Source organism: Lactuca serriola, chromosome 1, assembly GCF_051521515.1.
Source record: "Lactuca serriola cultivar US96UC23 chromosome 1, Lser_US96UC23_V15, whole genome shotgun sequence".
In the NCBI taxonomy this organism is placed as follows: domain Eukaryota; kingdom Viridiplantae; phylum Streptophyta; class Magnoliopsida; order Asterales; family Asteraceae; genus Lactuca; species Lactuca serriola.
Genome location: NC_136408.1, coordinates 47,663,805 through 47,665,884, shown reverse-complemented (window position 1 = coordinate 47,665,884; position 2,080 = coordinate 47,663,805). Strand labels below are relative to the sequence as shown.

General features: G+C 37.7%; 1 protein-coding gene across 1 annotated transcript; it reads right to left on the bottom strand.

The window, feature by feature from the left end:
* Positions 1-1,381: 1,381 nt before the first annotated feature.
* Positions 1,382-1,861, bottom strand: LOC145054598 (uncharacterized). Its single transcript, XM_079002832.1, has one exon. It carries the CDS (start codon positions 1,859-1,861, stop codon positions 1,382-1,384), a length of 480 nt encoding a protein of 159 aa, XP_078858958.1.
* Between the last annotated feature and the right edge of the window lie 219 nt (positions 1,862-2,080).

Here is a 2,080-nt window from a genome sequence, read left to right as displayed (position 1 = left end):
AGATGCTTGTCCAAAATCTTTCACAACTTTGCTCAAATATGACATTTTTCTACCCTTTTTTGTATACACATCCCTTATTGCTTTTAGAGCACCAAAATATCACAAAGGATGTCAGCATGAATCTGGTGTAATTGGTTGAGAAGACGAAAGGTGATGATGTGTGTTTGGTAATCAAAGGTGATGGAGGACAAGAGTTCCAACATGGGCGTTTGGTAGCTTACTGCGTGGAGATTTAAGAGACCTTCCCAACCTATGTTCTTCAAGAGTGTGTGGACTCTTGTGTAAATGTGAAGGTCCTTAAGGGATTAGATATACACAAACTTTTGGGCCCCTTTTACCTTTCAAATAAGGCTTGAGTACAAAATTTCTTGTGGATTGGTCTAAAAAATAAAGCCAAATTCACAGGGGTTTTCCATTAGACATCGGTCTTGTTCATCATGAGTCTCTTGACCACCCATATTTGAGGTCCCATCTCTAGCCCTTTTGCTATGGGAAGCCATTGTCCAATGAATTCAACAAAGTTTTCCACACAATATAGGACAATTTCGGACTCTAGAGTATGCACAAAAACTAGCAATCCCACAAAAAATCACCCAAAAAACGTGGTTCTAACTATATGCATAAAGAAAATAGTTTGGAACAATTATACCAAATTTGTGCTTGCAAATGGTGTTAGGGTGATGTCTAATGCTTCCCCAAGCTTATCCTACAAGAAATTACAAAGATTAGCATGAAATTTGGAGATCCAAAAATTCTAGGGTTTGCTCAAAACCCCCAAATTTTGCCATTAGATGGTGAAATTGAGATGTAAGACAAAGAAGATGAAGAAAAGAGAAAATTTTCATACCTTAGAGCTTGATTTTTGGAGTAAAATTAAGGAAGATGGAGTATTTTGTGATTTTTTTCGAAGGGGGTAGTAGGGAAAAGAAGAATTGCAGGTTGTGTGAAGATAATGAACAAAAAATCGAGTTTTAAGCTTAAAAATGTCCAACTCTGTTTTTACGTTTATACGGGCCGTGTAAACGATAGGTATAGATTTACACGGCCGTGTACATGACACCTCTGAAATATACTGGTCTGAACGATTACACGAGCCATGTAAATGATAGGTCAAAATTTACACGCCCGTGTATATTTCTGAGAAGGCAAAAGAATTTGATTTTTTTTTCATTTTTTCAAATTGCAACCCGCTAATTCGCTACTGCTTGTAAATTAATTTTTTAACCACTTTTAACATGAAAAACAACTTGAAATCTTAAAAACAAAGAAAATATGATGAGAACATGAGAAATAAAGGAAATGACAAAATACCCCCGGGTTGCCTCCCGGTTAGCCGCCCATTTTTTTATGCCGTCGGCTCGACTTGGCCCCTGAATATGTTTCATTCTTGATATGTGGGGCTCTTAACCACTTCCATCTCTTCGTTCTTCACTTGGAACCCTTCATAATACAATTTCAATCTATGGCCATTTACTTTGAAAATCTTCCCGGTTTGTTGGCTTGTGATTTCCACTGCACCATGGTCAAAGACATTTGTGACCACAAAGGGACCAACCCATCTTGATCTTAGTTTCCCCGGTATCAAATTGAGTCTTGAGTGGTAAAACAACACTTTTTGACCTTTTGTGAAGGTTTTTGGGGAGATCATCTTGTCATGATATGCTTTGGTCTTCTCTTTGTAGATCATTGCACTTTCATAAGCATCATTTATGATCTCTTCCAATTCTTGAATGTCCAACTTCCTTTTGTTGCCCACTTCATCTTCATTCAAATTGAACTTCTTCACATCCCAAAAGGCTTTGTGTTCAAGTTCAACTGGAAGGTGAGATGGTTTCCCAAACACTAGCCGGTATGGGGACATACCAATGAGGGTTTTAAAAGCAGTGTGATATGCCCATAAGGCATCATCCAACCCTATACTCCAATCCTTATGGTTTGGATTGACTGTTTTATCCAAAATTCCTTTGATTTGCCTATTGGAAACCTCTGATTTCCCATTGGTTTGGGGATGATATGTTGTTGAGAATTTATGAGTCACCCCATACTTTTTCAAAACGACTTAAGACATTCGGTTGCAAAA

What these genes read in the sequence shown, in the direction of transcription:
- LOC145054598 (XM_079002832.1), bottom strand. Translation starts at nt 1,861, where the DNA reads ATGTCCCCATACCGGCTAGTGTTTGGGAAACCATCTCACCTTCCAGTT.